General features: G+C 47.6%; 1 protein-coding gene across 2 annotated transcripts in view; it reads right to left on the minus strand.

Annotated features, from left to right (window-relative positions):
* Positions 1-18572, minus strand: part of SMG5 (SMG5 nonsense mediated mRNA decay factor) — a 28283-nt gene that overhangs the window by 4400 nt on the left and 5311 nt on the right. For both annotated transcript variants that reach the window (XM_066568113.1, XM_066568115.1), the window contains exons 2-21: positions 18005-18103; positions 17292-17415; positions 16553-16709; positions 16027-16116; positions 14690-14779; positions 13671-13749; positions 12908-13033; positions 12420-12488; positions 10710-10918; positions 10453-10590; positions 8294-8995; positions 5285-5454; positions 4984-5059; positions 3994-4169; positions 3080-3238; positions 2817-2876; positions 1847-2006; positions 1372-1462; positions 743-817; positions 311-449 (exon numbers count right to left, since the gene is read on the minus strand). In XM_066568113.1, coding sequence (XP_066424210.1) covers positions 311-449; positions 743-817; positions 1372-1462; positions 1847-2006; positions 2817-2876; positions 3080-3238; positions 3994-4169; positions 4984-5059; positions 5285-5454; positions 8294-8995; positions 10453-10590; positions 10710-10918; positions 12420-12488; positions 12908-13033; positions 13671-13749; positions 14690-14779; positions 16027-16116; positions 16553-16709; positions 17292-17415; positions 18005-18103 — 2989 coding nt within the window. The remainder of the gene's footprint in view (positions 1-310; positions 450-742; positions 818-1371; positions 1463-1846; positions 2007-2816; positions 2877-3079; positions 3239-3993; positions 4170-4983; positions 5060-5284; positions 5455-8293; positions 8996-10452; positions 10591-10709; positions 10919-12419; positions 12489-12907; positions 13034-13670; positions 13750-14689; positions 14780-16026; positions 16117-16552; positions 16710-17291; positions 17416-18004; positions 18104-18572) is intronic.

The following is an 18572-nucleotide window of genomic DNA, read 5'->3' on the forward strand; positions in this document are numbered from 1 at the left end:
GCCTGGGGACTCTCTGGCAGCCTGGCACAGCTGGAAGGCCAAATCCTCCCAATTCTCGTTGCTCTGGTACAAGAGGCCTGCACAGACATGGGATTAAATTCTCTCACCTGTCCCAGAATACTCTGTATCATAAAATCAAGAAGCCTTGAGGGAAATAAGGAATCTCAACATATAAAGTAACTTTGGGGAAACCAAACTTTGGGGATTAGCCAAAGTAAAAAACATTTAAAAAAATCTCTTTCCAATCAATCACATTATATCCTTGCTAGGAAACAAAACGGCTCAGCTCAGGCAGACAAGATCTACTGACCTGCATGGGCACTGAGAAGGAGCTCGGGTCCTCCAGCTGGAAGCCCGTGATGATGGTGACCATGCCCGTGGTGTCATCCTCCCCACTGCCCTGGGACACTGTCAGCTGTTTGCAGCTGTCCAGTATTTTATAGAGATTCCTGACAGAAAAGAGAAACAGAGGGGAAGGTCAGCAGGAAGGCCAAATCTGCTCAGGACAATAAATGGAAAGCAGGGTTGCTTTCCTGTGGCCATTAAGGACTTTTCTGAGATCTTTCTGAGCACAGAGTGCTTTGTGGAACATGCACAGGTGGCTGTCCTTATCTCCAAGGAATTCCATCATTACTCACATAGAACAAGCTCTGCAATTGCTCCCAGTGCTAACACCTCTCCCCAAAGCCACCTGCCTGCTGTGAGCCCAGCTCTCAGGCACCTTCAGGTGCTGAAATCTTACCAGGCATCTAAATCTTGTCTCTTCAATTTATGCCTCTCAAAGCTCTTCCCAACATCTTTCTGGCAACGGATGTACCTAAGGAGAAAGCAGAATCTCTGAGCTCATATGGAGACTGTCACACAGCTGAAGTCAGTGCTCCACAGCAGCTCCTCTGGGTGCTGGAGGCCTTCCCCCAACCCAGATTTAACACCCAAACGTCCATGCCAGGAATGCTCTGTGAATCCCTCCCATCCCCTCCCTGCCTCACACCATTCCCACACGGTGCTCACAGCACCTCATGTCTCAAGCCCACCAGGCCTGGCATTGACCCCAGAGATGCAGTTTGTCCTTTCAGCTGTGTTTCTGCAGAGCACCCGGGCACAATTCAGCTCTTCCAGCACTCTCAGTGCAGTGGCAAAGGTCACTGCTCCACTTTATACAGCAACAGAGATGCAACTCCACCATTGCTCAGAAGCTTCTGCACTTCACAGCTGAAGAGCCACCTGCTGCATCTGCTCCTTCCCATTCCTGAACTCTGGCTTTTCCTTGGCCCACTCCTCAGTCTGCTCCAAGGAATCCACTGCTTGCTCCCACCCAAAGCCCACCCATTCCAAAACCAAAGGAAAATCCCACCCCTGTCCTGCTCTCACCTGTTTCCCTTTTTAAATTCTGCCTCCAGGTACCGAATGCTGTCCCTAGCACCGGCGTTCTCCTTTTTCAGGAAGTCCAGGCCATCGATAACTAACAGGAACAAAAAACAAAAAACCAAAACCCTCTTGTTTACAGTTCTACTTCTGCAAACTAATCCAGAGGTGCCAAGTACTCCCCATTGCACAGAACACTGTCCCAGTGTACAGCTGCCACAGGAGAGGCACGGGGGGAACAGGACCTCTCTCCTCTCAGCTCTTCTGACACACTCTGTCAAAATCCCAAGCATGGGCCACACACACAGAACAGGCCCCAAAAGTAACACATCAAAAGGGTTTTGCAACTGTTCCAGATGAAGTGAAGGCTAAGAGCAGGAGGAGGGAAAGCCAGCACCCAGGCAGGCCCCTGGGGCCTGCTCCCAGCACAGAAGGGTCAGGGGGCAGCCACTGGCAGTTACCTGCTGTGGAGTCCCCATACCTGTTCGAGGGATGATGATGATGAACCTCCCACTTGTGGCCAGCTGCTTGACAAGAGCCAGGTGCTGGCAGAGGGCCTGGGTGTCAGGAACCAGGTAAGGAGACATGGCTGACTGTGCCTTGGGCTGCTGGAGACTGCCTTCCAGCTGAGACACCTCCAGCTGAAAACACACATGGCAAAGACACTCGTTTCACATTGATGCTGAAACAAATCATCAAACAGGACAAGACTTGCCCTGCAAAGCTCCACCAGGCCCTTCCAGCCTCCAAGCACACAGAACAGAGGGCTGGATGCAGCAGAGGGTCAGCAAGAGAAGAGGATCTCACTCTGCACTGCCCAGTGCAGCCCCACCTTGAGTACTGGGAACAGTTTGGGGCACTTTGATGTAAGAGGGGCATTGAAATATTAGAGAGTGCCCAGAGTGGGATAACCAGGATGGTGAAAGGCCTCAGGTGGCTGAGGTCACTCAGTTTGCTCAGCTTGGGGCAGAGAAGGCTGAGGGTGACTTCCCCATCACAGCCTGCACCTTCCTCGAGGGGGTCAGCAAGCAGGAGGTGCTGACATCCTCTCTCCAGTGACTAGCAAGGAGGAAATATAAAAACATTTCATTTCTAGCTTCATTGCTGCATCAGGACAAGTTCAGGCTGAACTTTAGGAAAAGGTTCTTCCCCCAGAGGGGGAACAAGCTCCCCAGGAAAGTGGCTGTTGCACCAAGCCTGCCAGAGCTCAAGGAATGCCTGAACTACACTCGTGGGCATTCAGTTTAAAGCACCCTGTGAGGAGCAGGGACTTGGACTCCTGATCCTTACAGGATCCCTTCCAACCCGAGATACTCTACAGCTCAACCTATGCAGAATGGACTTACTGCCTCTGTGTGGGGCAGGAGCAGAGAGTTCCCCCTTCCCTTCCCAGGTTCTGATATTCCAGCCAGTACCCTGCTGGTTTTCAGGCTGGAACTGGGGTCTCCTACCTGCAGCCGAAGCTGGGCCATGTCTCTCATGAGCCTGTTCCGTCGAGCTTCCTCTGCAGCCTAGTTGCAAAACCAAACTTCCATATCAGTTAGCAGGAAACACACCAGCTGACACTAATATACACTTCCAGAGTGAAAAGTGGAACAGCTTTAAGAAACAGAACTTTCATCTCCTCCCAAAGATCTGTGATTATAGTTACAACCTCATAGTAACCTACAGGAAACAGAGAATACAGAGGATTCATTCACCTCTACCAACTCACCATGTGGAACTGAGCCTGGGCCTGGTGCAACAAGTTGTCTTGCTCAGACTGTGCTATGCTGATGAAGATCCCAAGCTCTGAGTTGAACTGCAGGATGCTGCCTTGCAAGTGGGTGATGAAGTGGCCGAAGCTCCGAATGCAGCAGATGCGCACGACAGACTGCAAGGGAGCAGCAGCAGTCAGAGCCACCACAGCCAGGCTGTGCCCGAGGCAGTGCCCACCTGCAGCCCACACTCTTGAAAAAGGCAGGAACTGATATTAAATGCCCAGTTCTGATGGATGTTTGTCATCTCTTCTGAAGTCAGAGACTGCAGGAAAGGCTACAGCTGGCCAGTAGGTTCAGGGGTGCCAGTGTCACAGGCATCTTTTCTGAAAAATCCTTTCCTGAGGATTTTTTCCTCCTGAGAAGCTGAGAGGCCTCAGGAACAACATGTAACCAATGGTTATCTGCTGCTGTGGAATGCAACAGGTGCATCTGGGATTGGTCTCATGTGGTTGTTTCTAATTAATGGCCAATCACAGCCCAGCCAGCTCGGACTCTGTCCAAGACACAAGCCATTGTTATTTTTTCCTTCTTTTTCTATTCTTAGCCAGCCTTCTGATGAAATCCTTTCTTCTATTCTTTTAGTATAGTTTAAATATAATATATATATCATAAAATAATAAATCAAGCCTTCTGAAACATGGAGTCAGATCCTCATCTCTTCCCTCATCCTCAGACCCCTGTGAACACCATCACAGTGCCAGCAAGTCTGGGGCTTCCTCAACCCAAGAAAATCAGGACAAATCAGCAGCACCCTGCCACACCTGCCCCATAAACCTCTGCTCAAGCCCTCAGTGCTAGGAAAAGGAACCACATAACACAACAATCCAGGTTGTATCTGGTTTTTTTTCCAGGATTTAGCCCAACTCACCTCCTCGACTGCAGAGAAAATGGGCCGATCCTGCTCGAAGTTAAACCTCTTGTGTGCATTTTTCAGAGGGGGGAGATTGCGCAGGGCCACGTCCTCAGGGAGCAGCAGGTTGGCCTTCAGGTCTGGCAGCTCAGCATCACTCAGCATATCCTTGACTTCATCACACAGGGCCAGCCCTGGAGAGGAGGGGCAAGGAGGAGAGCAGAACAGCTGGTGAGGGGGCTAAGAGGAGAACTCTTTAAGGGACATGGTCTGTAATGGTGGGGCAGAGGTGTTAGTGAAACGTGATCTGTGAGCACCTGATTAAGGAGGAACCATCAGACCACCCACAATATACAGAGCAACTCCCCCAAACAATCTGCCAGGGCACTCTGGGGAATCTCCTGTTTGGAGGGACAGCTTTCCCACCTATTGATGAGCAATAAAAAAAAACCCTGTTTAAACTCAGCTTCTCACAAACCATTGGGAACTTCAGGCTCAGCCCTGAAGAGGCACAGAGCACATCATGAGCAGCTGGAGCTCTGAAACTATTTTCCAGGATTACCATGGCAAAATCACAGCCTTACTCCTGCTACTGGCAGTGAATTTCACTCCTGCTGGCCACACATGGATTCTCACACGTTGGTGCCAGTGTTTCAGTATGCTGCCAGCCACATTAATGCATTGATATAGCATTTTTTGTGTGTGATTTTTGGAGTTGTCCTGTCAGGGCCAGGAGTTGAACTCAATCCTGGAGCGAGGTGAGGGGTCTCTTCCAACTCAGGATGTTCTGTGATTATATGATTCTAAAGACTATGGGACAGTATTTAACTGGAATGATGCTTAAACAAAAAAAAAAATAAAACCAAAAAACAATACACATGCATGTTTTACTTCCTATAGTGCTTATAAAAGCTGCTACTAGGAAATCTCCCTCCCTGGGCTCTCACACACCCTGGGAATCACTGATGGCTTGGTGAAACATGACATTGCCACTTCTTTCTCCAGTACCTGATTCCTGCAGGTCTGCAGCAGAAGGCAGAAGGTTCAGGAGCACAGACAGCCTGTTCCACAGGCTCTGAGAGCTCTGCAGGAACAGAACACAAAAGGCCACATAAAATATCGTGACAGATGTATACAACCCTCAGAATACTTTATGAAGAATAAACCTCACCATCCTTCTTAGCCCAGAGTAGCTGAATTCAGCTGGTGGGGGACATAACATCACCCTTTGCCCAGGACTGGGGCCATGGCTGCAACCAGCCCAGGGAAGCTGACACAAGCTTGTAGAGAGCCCTGACCCCATCCCCACCTGAGCACACATAATGATGAGGTCTGTGTTTGTCCTCAGCCAGTCCAGGAACACTTTCACAGTAAGCAGCAGCCCTTCATTGGTCACAATCTCCAACTTCTCCTGAAGGGATCGCTCATTTCTGCAGGATTTGTTACTTGAAATGCTTTCTTCAGAGTCAGACACATCATCTGGAAAACAAAGGCAAGCACAAGATGGCAGCTGTTAAACCCCCTGAGATGTCAAGTCAGAACAGCACTGGGCTTGTAACAGTTGAGTTGAAATACTGGGTGCCTCCACACATCCTCAAAAAACCAGTCCCTGTCCCCTGTGCTGTTACTGGAGTGTATCACCCCTGCATTTCCTTGGGATAAGAGGGTTAAAATCTCCCTGTGAAGGTCTGACCAGTGCCTAAGCTCTGCAGCAGCCTCCACCCTGACAGAGTGGGGCAGTGCCAGGGCCCAGAGCAGCTCCTGCAGGGAACAGAGCCCTGAGGCCAACATGCTCCCAGCTTGGAGCCAGGCAAGAGCAGGAAATGGCAGGGCTGTCCTGTGAGTCAGAGAATTTTAAATATTGAACATTTTCTTCCCACTCTTCTAGCTCTCCAGAGCTGAGGTTCTCAAAGCCATTGCCAGTGGGAATCACATGTGACACAGGTGACCTGAGGTCAAGGTGGGAATCACCCACACATTTTGCTACAGATCCTCATTTCAAGTGCTACCAGTGCTTCCCATCAGCACAGCTGTGGGCATTCCATAAACCCTCAGAATCACAAGAAAGGAAATGATTTATGCAGAACCCACCACTGACAGTGTTACACCATGAAAAAGCAGTTTGGATACAGCACACATGAGGAGAGCTCGAAGCTAAAAAGTACACCCTGAACTCATTCCATCTCTCATTTTCTACACCTGGAAAGGCATTGTGGCCACACAACAGCAAGATAACACTGAGGGAAAGGGTTAAACAGACCAAAGCCCATTTGTTTCTTCCCCCATCTCTTTCATGTGGCCATGGAGCAGTGCCAGGAGCCAGTCAACACTAACATGATCTAATACTGTGCCTTCAAATGCTGGCCCAGGCAAAGCCTGAATCTTGCCAGTGCTGTAGGCCAGCTGGATTTGGGAGCAGGATGTAGAATGTTTCCTTGCTCCAGGGAAGCTGGGAGGAGTGAAAAACAAGACTGAACAGGCCCATGTAGTTTTATGTGAAACACAAACAATTCCCTGTAGTTTATCAGATCTCCCTTTGCAGCTGTTTTTGCCCAGAACATCGCTCAGGTGTGTAAGATGAGTGGTAATGGAGACATGGCAGCTCCACCTGCTGCACATCTCCCAGGGGTTCAGCATGAACAGTCAGTGAGGCACATCTGGGGGCTCACAGAGAGACCCTCAACACCTCTCACATGCACCTGGGTCACACCTTCCACACAAATTTCCACATGAGCACTGGGCTGATAATCTGTCCTCTCATGGACAACTTCCTGTCACCAGCAGCAGTGTCTGATTGGATATTTCACAAAGGGAAAAATGGAAGATGCAATTTTTAATACCTGCTGGAATCATCCTCTGGAGCCAAAATGGCTTCACTACAGCAAATCATGCCTGAAAAATTCACTGGCTTTCTACAATGGGGTTATAGCAGTGGAGGATGAGGGAAGAGCAACTGAGCTCACCCACCTGGGTTTGTGCAGAGCATTTGACACTGTCCTGCACAACATCCTTGTCTCTTTACTGGATTTGAGGGATAGACCACTAAGTGGACAAGGACTTAGCTGGATAGTCATGGGTAAAGAGCTGCAGCCAACAGCTCCATGTCCAAGTGGAGAGCAGTGACAAGGGGCATCCTCAGGGCTTGGGACCAGCACTTTTTAACATCTTTGCTGGTGTCACAGTGAGATCAAGTTTACCCTCAACCAGCTTGCTGACAACAGGGTTGTGTGGTGGGGTCACATGTTGGAGGGAAGGGATGGCACCAGAGGAACCTGGAAAGGCTGGAGAGGGCTGGGTCTGTGCCAAGCCCAGAAGGGCAAGGAGAAATGTTGAACCTGCATTGGGGCAACCCCAAGCACAAACACAGGCTGGGGGAGAATGGATGGAGAGCAGCCCTGGGAAGGATGGAGGGGCATGGGATGCTCAGCACGCTGTGGCAATGTGCACTGGGAGCCCAGAAAGCCAAAACTGACCTGGGCTCATCCACAGCAGGATGGGGGGGGGAGGATTCTGTGAGGGGGGGATTCTGCCCCTCTGCTCTGCTGAGACCCTGCCCTGCAGAGCTGCCCCAGCTCTGGGCTCCCCAGCACAGGGAGGACAAGGAGCTGCTGCAGTGAGTCCAGGGGAGGCCACAGAGATGATCTGAGGGCTCTGGAGCTCCTCTGCTCTGGACACAGGCTGGGAGAGCTGGGGGTGTTCAGCTTAGAGAAGTAAAGGCTCCAGGGAGACCTCAGAGCCCCTTCCAGGGCCTAAAGAGGCTCCCAGGGAGCTGGTGAGGGACTTTGACAAGGTCCTGGATAGGACAAGGGGGAATGGCTTTAAACTGAAGCAAGGTAAATTTAGATCTGGTATTAGGAAGAAATTGCTCCCTGTGAGGGTGGTGAAGCTCTGGCACAGGTTGCCAAGAGAAACTGTGGCTGCCCCATTCCTGAAGTGTTTAAGGCCAGGTTGGAGCAGCCTAGTGAAAGAGGGATGAAATTACATGGGCTTTAAAGTCCCTTCCAAACAAACTAGCCTGTGAGCCTGTGATTATCACAGCTGCTCAGCATTTAGTCTGCAGAACAGTGGGAGTTCTGGTAACCCTGGCTGGCCACAGGTGATTCCTTTGCTCAGTGCACAATTCCTGCATGCTGGGCAGTAAAAGTAAAGCTTCTCTGTCAGGAAATGTCCAACCCAAGGCCTGCCCACTACTTAGGCAACCTGCTCCTTCAGACCCAGTCAAAGGAGAGAGCATGCACCATGGGAAATGTTGAATTTAGCAAACAGACTGCTACAGTTTGCAGTTTTCTACACATAATTTCAGTAACAAGGCCCTTACCTTGCTCTGCCAAGCTGGGCTTCTCCAGATCTCCATTGACACATGGCTTGCTCTCTAGGCCATCCTTCAAGGCAGGTGGTTCACTGTTGGGTTTCAGGAGGATGTTGCTGAAGGTGGGAGCCAAGCGAAAGCAGCGTTTGGTCTGGAACAGCTGGGTGGACATGGCCTGCAGATTACTGGCTATGCTTGCATCATTAGTGCTCAGGGAAGCTGGCCCATTGACTGCTGCATCCACAGCTTCACTTTTAGAGATGCTTGGGCTCTTGGAGTCTCCCAGCCCACTGCTATCCACACAGTTTTTTAAGGCCTCTTTGGGCCCACTTTTGCCTTGGCTGCTTCCTTCCTCACCCGGTTCATCCTCCATGTCCTCCAAGTCAGACCGAGATTCTTGGCTGTTCATGTCGGAGTCTGTCTCCACATCAAAAGCAGCTTCTGCTTCCTCATCACTCTTCTCTGAACCACTCTCTGAGCCATCACTGCCCTTGATGGAGCTCTGGCTGGAGTCAGAGTCAAAGCCCTCGCTCAGGTCGCTCTCATCCACCTTCTGGGCATGGCGGCGGCGGCGCAGACAGGACAGACGAGAGTATTTCTTGCTTTTCTTGCAGTCGTTCTTCCTCTGCTCCTCACTGGGCTGATGATTGGCCAGCTCAGCTTCAGCTTCCTTCTCAATTGAGTTCACAGGCTCCCGTGGCTCCTGGTCATCTGCATTTCCAGGGAGAATAAAAGGTAAAGTCACAGTGTGCTCCACAGGCTGCTGCTGGCCAGCCCTGGGTCCAGGGCTGCAGAGGTCAGCCATCACTTCCATCAGTGTGTTCCACCACAGAAAAAGCAACCCCAGAAGAAAGATTCACTTTCTAAAAGCACCTGGGAAGTCAGAATTCCTACTGCCCGAGCTGGCAGTACTATATATAATATATATAATACTCTCTATATATATAGTACTATATACAATATATATAATACTCTATATATATAGTACTATATATAATATATACAATACTCTCTATATATATAGTACTATATATAATATATACAATACTCTCTATATATAGTACTATATATAATATATACAATACTCTATATATATATAGTACTATATATAATATATATAATACTCTATATATATAGTACTATATATAATATTTACAATACTCTATATATATAGTACTATATATAATATATACAATACTCTATATGTATAGTACTATATATAATATATACAATACTCTATATGTATATAGTACTATATATAATATATATAATACTCTCTATATATAGTACTATATATAATATATATAATACTATATATATATAGTACTATATATAATACATATAATACTCTCTCTATATATAGTACTATATATAATATATGTAATACTTTGCTACAAGGCAGCCTCAGTGCTCAAGGCTGCTAAACCAGAATAGAACAGAGCTGAATTCCAACTCTCCTCCCCAGCTGTCTACAGTCAGAGCTGAGTGACCCACTGAGCACGTGCTCTGTAACTACACTGACCTGACCAATCCCTTACCTGACCAACATGCATGGAGCCTTCCTAGCAGCCCTGAATCACTGTGACAGCTTCAAAACGTGCAGAGGAGGGGTCATTCCTTGCTGCTTTTACCAGAAACTCCCTCACTCTGCATTCAGTGAGGTATTGCCAATGGACTGTTTGCAGGGGAAAGGTTTAGCAGTTTTAGTCAGTGCTCAATAAAACCCCCTTGCCTGAGCAGAATTGAGGTATGCTGAGAGGGCCTGTCTCCTTCAGCCCCACTCTGCCCCTTCTGCCTCCCTCAGCCCAAGTGTTTTACCCGAGATCATCTCCTCAGTGGAGCAGGAAAGCAGCCAGTAAACAACAGCAAACAGAGGCAGAGAATAAAATCTCAGATTGGGATAAACAGATGATGAATGAGCTGCCAAGAGGTGCAGAAAGCAATCTCCTTATAAAGAAAGTAACATGTCCATCCTGAGGTGATTCAGATACTCAGAGAGAGCATCCAAGTGGAGAAAACTCAGCACATCAACCCCCTTTGGGGATTCCACACCAGAAATAAAAAATCAATACACACTACAAAACCCATGCCCAGGGGAGAAAGGGGAAAGACAGCCCTGTAGGCAGGCAGCCTGGGAGACCCAGGTGCTGCCATCTCTGTTCTCTTACCTGTGCCATCACTCTGAAAGGCTGGGACAGGATTTTCCCCTTCTTCTAGCTCAGCCTGGAGGCGAATATTGACGTGATTTATCAGGTGAGAGAAGAGAGCCAGCGTGAAGGCAATGGCTGCACTGTACTGCTTGGAACCTGCAAGCAGACAGCACAGTGAGATGGAGGAGTTGAGCACTGCACCAGTTCAGCCAGCATCCCCAGACTAACTGTGCTGCTCACCAGGAAATTCCCAAAGCAAAGCAAGCATTGCTTACCTGCCCTCTTGAGGCTGTGAACGCTCATAAGGCAGATGATCACCATGCGAAAGATCAGGAGATCAGGAAGGAAGGAGTAGCCACTCTCATACTCTTCTTCATCTTCACTGGTTGAGCTCAGGTTAGGAGGAGAGGGCAGGTAGAACAAGCACAGGTTGAAATCCTCCAGCACAGACTGGCAGAGAGATGTCAGCTCAGAATCCAAAGAGCTTGAAAAGAGTGAAAAATAAATAAGCATTATTAACTCAAGACTCTGCTTCTGGCATGTCTGCCCAGAAACTGAACCAGAACTGGCAGTCAGGCTGTTCTTTAGCACTAGGCAGGATGAAGCACCAGGGAAATAAGTGACATTAATCAGATTATGTTTTCCTCTTGAAAGCTGCTTAACTAAAGACAAACAATACCTAGAGAGGGTCGCCAAAAACCAGATTAATTTCCCCCTGGGAGCTCAGCAGTGGCCATTAAGATACACAAGGCACTTAAATGCTAAAGGGAGCAAAAGTTCTAGATGCACTGCTCAGTGAAAAGTATTACACTACCACACACACAGGATTCAGTTTTTCCTCCTCCCATGTCTCTCTTATAGCCCAGAATATTCCAAAATCCTCCACAGCTATTCAGTCCTCCAAAGGAAGCATCCATGAGATCAATCCAATGGGCTGTGGGAGCCTCCTAGTTACAATAAAACAGACCTGCTCGTGAAATTTCCAGCAAAGCCTTCTCAGGGGAAAGTGTGCTTGGGAAATTAAAGTAATTCCCAAATTTCTTATGTTCTAAATACAAGTTGAGTGGATATTACAGGAGCCTTGTAGTTCCACCTCAGTATAAGGCAGCATTGGAAAGCCAATCCCATACTGGGCTGCATGACCAAGGGCAGAGCCAGCGGGTTGAGGACGTGTTCTCCCTCTCAATTCAGCACTCACAAGGTGGCATCTGGAGCACTGTACCCAGGCTCTGGGTCCACAGGACAAAAAAAACATTAAACAAAACCACACTGACAAACTGGGTTTAGTCCAGCAGAGGAACAGAGAACATGATGGGTGAGAAGAAGCAAAGAGAATCAAGTTTGTTCAGCCTGAAAGACAGAAGGCATAGGAGGGTTGTCTTCTGTTCCAGCTGTGATTACAGAGGACTCAATAAGCCTCTCCTTAGTGGTGCACAGCAAAAAGAAGAGAAATTATGGCTACACACTGCAGAAAAGAAAAATGAGATTAGATGCAAGGAGAAAAAAATTCTGTGCTGAAGGTGGTCAAACACTGGAAAGGGGACCAGAAAGGTGTGGGATTTCTGTCCTTGGATCCAGTCAAAACCCAGTGTGATGAAACTCTGAGCAAGCTCATCCAAATTCACATCTGCATCTACTTTCACAGTGAACACCACTTTGGGGAAGTACCAGACCCCCAAAAGGTCCCTTCCAACCTAAACCATTCCACAATGAATTTAACCACAGCTTGTATTTAAGCCCTTTAAAACACCTGTTCTGTTTCAAGGAGTAAGAGGTTTATTTAAAATCACCTGAAAACCTCCCAGCAGAGACAGAGAAAATCCCATAAAAAATCTAAAAGCCCAAAATCACACAGCTACACAAAGCTTCCCATTTATTCCAACACAACCAGGTTTTGGTGTTTCTTTGAACAGGGTGTTTGGTTACAGACTTCCAAGTGCAGTCAACTGATTGTCAACAGAAGACACAATCCAGCACAACCTTACCTGCTCTTTGGCTGCAAAAGACTCTGCAGGTACATGAAGCTCACCAGCAACCTCTTAATGTCTTTTCCTCTAAAAAGATGGAGGAGAAAACACTGTAAAGCAGGTGCCCTATCACAGATACAGAACTCTATTAGCAGGTAAATCAGGTCTCAACTGAGAAGTCCATTCTGATGAAATTGGGGAGAAAGAAGACAGTTTATACACTGCCAACTTTCACCACTATGCCCCAACCCTCATGAACAGTCCCCAGCTCCAGGGAAGAGTGAGAAAATCTCTCAATGCAAACTCTACACCTGGTCAGCATTAGGTTTTCTCCTGAAATTATGACCCAAGACAGCAAGATTGGGATCTAGAGTGGGCCTTTCAAAATTCTGGGAACAGTCACTGTGCTAAATGGCCCATCTACCAGCTCCACTCCCCACAAGGACATTACTCTCAACCCACTGCAAACTCTCAGCCTGCACCTCTGCTTTTCCTTCCCTTCTTACCGTTTCTTGCTTGGAGACAACTTCCTGGTCTCACATTTCTTCAGCTGATGGTACATCTTGGCTGCTTTGTCATACAGCCTCTTCAGGTTCCCATAGGCACCTTCGAAGGACACTTCAGACTGGATGCTAAAGCACCAAAACAGAACACAGCCAAAGTTCTTTATTTCTCCACAAGGCTGCTCACACTTTAGGGCTTTAAGTTATTCAGGCATTGAGGCATGAGCACAGGTACCCAGTGCTGCTTTCTGGACATGCTGGGCAACCAAACTCCCACCAATGGCTGCAAACTGCACTTTTGAGCTGCCTCACAGCTTCCACCTGCCCTGCTTACACATATTCTCAAATCAGTGCCTTCAAGCCAGGAATTCTACCCTGCTCACACCACAGAGTGCCTCCCTCAGCACCTCCAACCCACTTCCAGCCTGGAGGAAGCCCTCCAGGGCTGATTAGTAACCAGCACAATGGTTTGGTTTGGCTTGGTTTGGTTTGGGTTTGGTTTGGGTTTGGTTGGGTTTGGTTGGGTTTGGTTGGGTTTGGTTGGGTTTGGTTGGGTTTGGTTGGGTTTGGGTTTGGTTTGACTGAGGCTCACTCTCATTACTACCAATCCTACTCAAGGGCAAACCAAACTCATCTCTCTCCCCTCCCCTAAAAATTCATTTGCCAAAACCAGTGCCAAGTTCAAAGTAAGGAGAAGGGGATCTGGCCCCCAGAGCAGCAGAGCACGGGTTCCCTGCTCAGGACATGCAGATGTGCAGGAACTCACCAGCGTAGGTAGCAGTAGGTCGCTTCCACATTGTAGTACTTGCTCCCTGCCAATGTCCCCAGTTGGTTGAAGGGCATTCCTGTCAGGAAGGAGAGGGGCAATGGAATTTACTTGGAATTCTCCAATGGCCCTGGCTAGAAAGTAGATCCTTTCACTACATTTCCACATAGGAGGGAAGCCAGGAGACACAAAGAGTAGTAAAGCTGTAGCACAAAGGTCTGGACTATTCAATCCTTCCACCATCCAGGGTCTGTTTTCCATTCTACAGAGCTTTTAGATCCTCCCCACCTTGTGCCAGTTATCTATGACAGAGAGAAGAGCAAACACCTCCTCCTTTGTATTAACAGTGGTGTGGCCTTGACTCCATATTCCCTGGCAGCAACATCATCTTATCAACATCTGAGAGCTCTATTGCAGCTCCTGTGGTGCAGAAACTTTTGCCACTTTTATTTGGGAACAGCCTTTCAAACAGTTCAGTGAGAACTCTGCAAAGACAGCACGTAAAGAACATTTGGCTGGAACCACACACTTTAGGTATGACACAGCCTCTACTCCAGCACTGATGGGTTCCCAGAAGGAGGCACTTCTGAAGGAGGAAGCAGCACATGAGATTTATTTTTTTTTCATGGGTAAAAGGGGAAGGTGACTGATAATGCTCTGCTCCTGGCAATGGAGAGCTGCATCTGTGCTTAGCCCAGAGGTGCAGCATCACCACAATCAGGGAAGTCTGAGCTTCTCAGAGGTTCTCAGATCAGTACAGTGAGGTCACTGGCTTTAACTCCTTTGTTTGGCTTGCCAGCAAAAGAAAAATCACCTGAAAACCTCCCAGCAGAGACAGAGAAAATCCAATTAAAAAAATCTAAAAGCCCAGCAAAAGAAGTTCTCAAAGGAAGCAACTTTAACCAGAGGATAAAACCAGTCCTCTCTCAGCTGCAGGATATAACCAGTGTAGCACTGCATTGTTCTTATGTTGCAGCAACATGATTTTAACAACTATAAATTCATGGGAAGTCACTCACCAACTTGTGGTGCAACAGAAAGGGCTTGATAGTAAAATCGCTCAGCCAGCAGCTCCGTGTCCACACCTGCCAGCTCATTCTGATAGCGAGCTGAAAGGAAACCACACACACCCTGCATCACAAACCCAAAGGCAGCACCTGCTGCAGAGCAGCACAGCTTCCCTATTAGCAATACCACAAAACTTGAAATACTGGCCAAGTCAACAAATCCACCAAAGAACTGCTCTTGGCAAACACTGCAACACACAGGCTTTGCCAGGCCTGTCTGAACCACTTTTCTTCCACCTGCTCACACCACACACCACAGCTCCTGCCCTTTCCAGCCAAGGGCAGAGCCTGCCACACTTGCAGCATCACATGAGCAAAAGGAATTTGTTCTTCTGCTCCGTGTGTTAAGTGCTGAGTCACCTATCCTTGAAGTAACTCAGAGTTGTGTACATTTTCCTGTACCTCAGACTATATTCTAGAACATCAGGGTGTGAAATCAAATCAGCTGACTTACTAAAATACCTGACTGTGGCTAGACTGAACTTGATTCATTTATTTTCTCCCTTTTTTTTTTTTGACAAATGTAGGCATTTTGGAAACCTTAGGTGACAGCACTGTGAAAAGGTGAGCACATTTCTCTCCCACCACTCAGGTAAGTCATTCCTACTACCCCCTCAAGGCATTTATTTGCAATGCCATTCTTAGGCTGATTCATATGCAACACTAATGCCAAAGAGCTTTCAGCAGCTTGGAGGCTGCAGTGTCAGACACATGTACCTGCAGCACTCTTCCAAGAGCTGCTCTCCACACAGCTGCTCCCTCCTGCCTTTACTCCCACATGTTCACTATCTAGAAGCTGACACACTTACCACACACTTCAGGAGGTCGTGACTGTGGGACAGTCATGCCTGCTATAAAAAGGATGCCACACAGCCAAGCACAATGACACTGGAGCTTTGCAGAGGCAAAACTCTGGACTGATGCACAATATTGCCTAAATTTGATTTTCAGTCCCACTGGTGCTGATGGAAGTGGTTTTTAAGTCACAACTAAGCAGTCTGAACTGAACTCTCTTTGATCCCTCGTGCTGCAAAGGTTTCCTCTCTCACAGCCATGGCTACAGCTGCTTAGCAGCAGCAAATTCCTCATCTACCTGACCAAATACAGAGCTCCTGTAACTTGCAGCAGTTCAGCCATGAGGATTTCAGCTTGTGACAAAGGTGTCAGAGGGAAACAGAATCTGCAAGCAACCTTGGCTGGTGCCCACCAGCACCAGCCTCACATGGTGGGTAGAGGCAGCATCTTTTTGCCATTGTAAAGGCTGCCCTGAGAGGCAATGGTGCCCTTACCTAGATCTCCCAGATAAACCAGACACCGGTGACAGGCCATCTGTGCCCACTCCATCTCCTTCTCTGATGCAGAAACAGGTTTCTTGCAGCCTACAAGGAGAGGCACCAAAAGGAGGAAGAGTCTTACATCTAGTGAATAGGATGTACTGACAGAAATCTGTTGATTTCAAGAAGCTATTCCCCTGTTTGTCTGCTTTAAGTAAGCTTTTAAAAACATTCTATACAGCCAGCAGTGCTCCAGTTTTCCATAAAAATTTGCCATCACCAGACACTTTTAGTAAAGAATTTTCTCACAATGTTTTCTTTCTATCAGAAACCCTTCTGTCTTCCCTAATTTAGTACCTATTTAAAAGAAAAAGTGCCATGGAAAAGAAAGCAGGACAGTCAGTTCTAAACAGAGACCTTGCTAATCAGGGGAAAAAAAAATTCCCTTGAATGCTGAAACAAAAATGGACTAGTGCAAGGGGAAGCCACCTGTGGGGGTGACTTCCCATGAATTTATGAAGCAAACACCTTGAGCACAAACCTATGAGAGGGTCTGTCACGTGTGTCCAGTCAATGCAGCACTGCAGCTCTAGCTGGTAGTGGGACTGGATGTAGAGCAGGAGGTGCTGGTAGAATCCTATGCCAGCCACCAGGTGAGTCCTGTATGCACACTCCAGGGTGCTGCGGCTGTGGATGTGCTGGGAGAGGGAAAAGGAGAACGTTAATGCAGCCCTGGGCACAGTTTAGGCTCAGCTGTACTGAGTGGGAAGCAAGAGATTGGTTTTGCACAGCTCTGTACCTCCTCCTGCTCAACAGTGCTCCCCCTAGTAGTATTTAGTAAGGGTTAGCATCAAGGAGAAATACTTGTAAAAATAAATCAATAAAATCAAAGTATCTGGTTAGAGCACCTTAAATGCACCCAGACCCCTGGAAAGCCAGGAGAGCTGATGGAATCAGAAAGCACTGAGGATCTTCCAGTGATCAACTCTTGTGAAAACAATCAGCACTGATAAAGCCTCTTAAAACAACCACTCTACCTGGGGAAATCCATCTCATGAAAAGGAGAACACAAAAAATAAGCAAATTCTGTTGGAATGCCCTCTGCAATGGCAGGTCCCTCAACAGCACATGAGTGCTTAACTGCCCACTGCCACACAAAGGCACAGGGCAGCCCCACAGGAATCTGAGAGTGCCCAGCTCCTCCAAGCAAATGAAGCTTTGAACTTTGCCTCACCCACTGCACAGAGAGATCTTCTCATGCCAGAGCCACAGATACCTGCCTTTTTATTTGTTTTAATGAGCTGGATAACTTCATAGTAAACCTTTCTCCAGAGCAGTTCTTCTGCTTTTCTTCCATAATCCACTGGATGCAGGAACATCAGCTTCACACACAGCTCCCTCAGCCTGGGACAGAGAGCAGAGCATTGTCAGTGAGTCCTACAGCCTCAAACACAGCTGCCACTACAGAAGCACAGAAGAGGAAAATCCAAATCCATTACAAGGGCTGAGCCAGGCCATCTGCCTGGATCACTCCCACACAAGAGCACCAGGAAAAGCAAAATACTTAAAGCAGTGCTCTCTGGGCTCAGCTGGCCATCAGTGACTTCCTGAAGTGCAGCAATGACAAGAATTGGCTTGACAGCTTCAAAAGTTGGTAAGAATGATCCTCCTTGCCCAGCAACCCCGACCCCTGATAGAAGATTTTACACACGTGTAAGAAATTTCTGCCCCACAGTTTTTATTACAAGGAAAGAATTGGCCAACACAAAGACAATTTATTTGTATCAATGATATCCAGGAAAACCATGGATTGTATTGCTCAAATACAGGTCTGAAACCCAGCCTCTGCTTGCAAAACCTGGAAGGATCCCAGGTCAACAGGTGCACTACAAACCAAATAAACATTAAAACTGCAGATTCAACAGCTCCATGTGTTGCTTCACACGGATTTTCCCCAGCCAAACCCAAAACACAAGCATGCTGCCCGACTTACTTGTTCCTCAAGCTGATGTTCTCTGGCTTGAACACATCCTGGTAAGCTGCCTTATTGCCAAGGATGAGATCCAGCCGGTGCACGGCCTCAACCACGGCCCTGCATGAGAACCCAGAACCAAGAGTTTCAGGAGAGAAATCCACCTGGGATCACTGCACATCACAGAGTCTGCAAAGAACCACACTGGCCTGTTTAGTCCCACTGTCAGCACACTGCCCTGTACCACCACACCACACTCCTTTTTGGCACCACACACACACACTGATCTCCTTTTTGCACTCTATTTGAAGGAGGTTATGGAACACAGAAAAAAGCAGAGTTACACACATTATAGGCATTCTTCTGCAGGTGCCTGTCTGACCAAATACATCAATTATTTCTGCAAAATCAGAAATGTCTCTGAACTCATTGGCAACCTCAGCAATTAAACCTGCTATACCTACATTCAGATTAATTTAAATGTCTTGAACTCTGTGATTAAAAAAAATGGATTGAATTCTAAAAACTACTGTTTTGATGGGCTAAGTTTTAATGGTGTAAGATTCAAACCTCCACCAACTCCTGTTTT

Source organism: Molothrus aeneus, chromosome 31, assembly GCF_037042795.1.
Source record: "Molothrus aeneus isolate 106 chromosome 31, BPBGC_Maene_1.0, whole genome shotgun sequence".
In the NCBI taxonomy this organism is placed as follows: Eukaryota; Metazoa; Chordata; class Aves; order Passeriformes; family Icteridae; genus Molothrus; species Molothrus aeneus.